Source organism: Nansenia antarctica, assembly GCF_963989245.1.
Source record: "Nansenia antarctica genome assembly, chromosome: 2".
NCBI lineage: Eukaryota > Metazoa > Chordata > Actinopteri > Argentiniformes > Microstomatidae > Nansenia > Nansenia antarctica.
In genome coordinates this window covers 74962480-74964979 of record NC_137675.1, presented here as the reverse complement: position 1 = coordinate 74964979, position 2500 = coordinate 74962480, and the positions used below count along the sequence as shown (strand labels likewise).

At 44.8% G+C, this 2500-nt stretch overlaps 1 protein-coding gene across 1 annotated transcript in view; it reads left to right on the top strand.

The window, feature by feature from the left end:
* The window catches only part of grin2ba (glutamate receptor, ionotropic, N-methyl D-aspartate 2B-a), a gene marked incomplete at both ends in the record, with an annotated part of 86541 nt that overhangs the window by 75371 nt on the left and 8670 nt on the right, over positions 1–2500 (top strand). Inside the window, 2 exons of the mRNA XM_080524179.1 lie at positions 1–5; positions 1365–1552. The exon at positions 1–5 is cut by the window's left edge and continues 156 nt beyond it. Of these exons, the coding sequence (XP_080380305.1) occupies positions 1–5; positions 1365–1552 (193 nt within the window). The remainder of the gene's footprint in view (positions 6–1364; positions 1553–2500) is intronic.

Sequence of the window (2500 nt, the reverse complement as noted above, 5' to 3'; positions counted from 1 at the left end):
ACTGGGTGAGGAAGAGGGCCTTAGAACGTGTATAGAACATAGAACACTGCTCCGCTAGAAGGGCCTTAGAACGTAGATAGAACATAGAACACTGCTCCGCTAGAAGGGCCTTAGAACGTATATAGAACATAGAACACTGCTCCGCTAGAAGGGCCTTAGAACGTAGATATAGAAGATAGAACACTGCTCCGCTAGAAGGGCCTTAGAACGTAGATAGAACATAGAACACTGCTCTGCTAGAAGGGCCTTAGAACGTAGATATAGAAGATAGAACACTGCTCCGCTAGAAGGGCCTTAGAATGTAGATATAGAACATAGAACACTGCTCCGCTAGAAGGGCCTTAGAACGTAGATATAGAACATAGAACACTGCTCCGCTAGAAGGGCCTTAGAACGTAGAGATAGAACATAGAACACTGCTCCGCTAGAAGGGCCTTAGAACGTAAATATAGAAGATGTTTTCAGAAAATTGTAAATAAATTTAAACAATAACACGCTCGCTAGTCAAGCCAAAACATTGCAATGCAATGGATTCTGTGAGTAATCCCCACTACTCTACACTAACTAGGTAGTAGAGGGGATTACTCACCAAATCCATTGCATTGCAATGTTTTGGCTTGACTAGCGAGTGTGTCATTGATTTTCAACAAGGCTGAAACTTATTTACATTTTTCAGAATAAAAGTCTGAACGGTCCATCGGTTGGTGACTTTCACCAGCTGCTGTCACACATAGAACTTTGATCCACTAGAAGGGCCTTAGAACGTATATATAGAACACTGGTTACACCCAGGACCTGGGTCAAATAGTATATTGATCAAATATAAATACTTTCAAGTACTTGAGCTTCATTTGAAAATGTATTTGCCTGCTACAATGGAACCAATAGAAAGGTGCCAACTCCCTAGCTAAATGAAATGGCCTTCACATTTTTTTAAATATTTGACATGTATTTGCATGTATTTGACATACAGTTTGCTACTGTAAGTATACAGTAGAGGATGAGGGCATGGTGCCTTATGGCTGCAGACCTTTGCTGACATGACATATTATTTACAGTATTGTCTTCTTCACATTTTTGCATTTGTCAGTTACAATTATTCCAGTAATTTATCACTAAACCCTGGGGTATAATTCATTTCCAAGCCAATTCCCTCCTTCATTTCCACTGAGAGCATGTCGACACTGTACCATTACACTGTTTGTGCCAACGCTAGCCTTTGGCCCCTCAGGCTGAAGTCCATTACCCTTATCAGTGGATTAGTGCTACTTAACAGGTTAATTGGGAAGACTTCATTTAGTGTAGTTACAGTGTAGAACTCGGGCGCTGTAATTACTGTTAACTGTGTGTGTGTCTCTCATTAGGAAACTGGACGCCTTCATCTACGACGCAGCGGTGCTCAACTACATGGCCGGCAGGGACGAGGGCTGTAAGCTGGTGACCATCGGCAGCGGGAAGGTGTTCGCCTCCACGGGGTACGGCATCGCTATCCAGAAGGAGTCAGGGTGGAAGAGACACGTGGACCTGGCCATCCTGCAGCTGTTTGGAGACGGTAAGAGACAGATGGACAAAAAGAAAATCAGCTTTCTATTTTGGGGTGTGGCTTAGCGATACGTCCATTATTCATGAAACATGGTGTCATAAAACAAACAAAATAGGCACAGGACAGGATCTGGAACGTGATCTGGTCACGTTGTCCCTCACACACTATTGGCAATGTAAGTGTGTCACCTTGATAGAGCCGTGTAGTGAGAGCATCAATAATGGAGTTGTTGTTATTGTAGTAGGTGTTCTCTGTGGTGCCTGTGTGTGTGCGTGCGTACGTGCGTGCGTGTGTGTGTGTGTGTGTGTGTGTGTGTGTGTGTGTGTGTGTGTGCGCGTGCGCCTAGTTGATTGGGTGTGTTCCAACATGTGGTGATGATCCTGGACCAAGGGCCCTCCAGGGCCCACTATAGTGTCCTAGTTTGAGGTGCCAGGATAGCTCCTGGTGTAGTTTGACTCTCTGTAGATGTGTGTGTGTGTGTGTGTGTGTGTGTGTGTGTGTGTTTGAATATGGGTCAGCCCTGTGTGTGTGAGTGTGTGTGTGTGTGTGTGTGTGAGAGAGAGAGTGTGTGTGTGTGTGTGTGTGTGTGTGTGTGTGTGTGTGTGTGTGTGTGTGTGTGTGGCTGTGTGTCTGACTAGCCATTTATATACAGGTGTGTTTTCAACCTACATCCTACTATACGCTTTAGTCTGGAAGTGTATGTTTATGTTTATATATTTATGAATCATTGATGCAAAGTTGATTGAGTTTGGGGTGTACTTTTCTTGTCTGTTCGTGTGTTTGTGAGAGTGTCTGCTTGTGTATGCGTGTGTGTGTGCGTGTGCGTGTGCATGTGCATGTGCGTGTACGTGTATGTGTACGTGTGTGTGTGTGTGTGTGTGTGTGTGTGTGAATATGGGTCATCACGCGGTACCGTCCCCTGCCCTGCCTACAAGCAGTCGAACACTTAACGGCCCC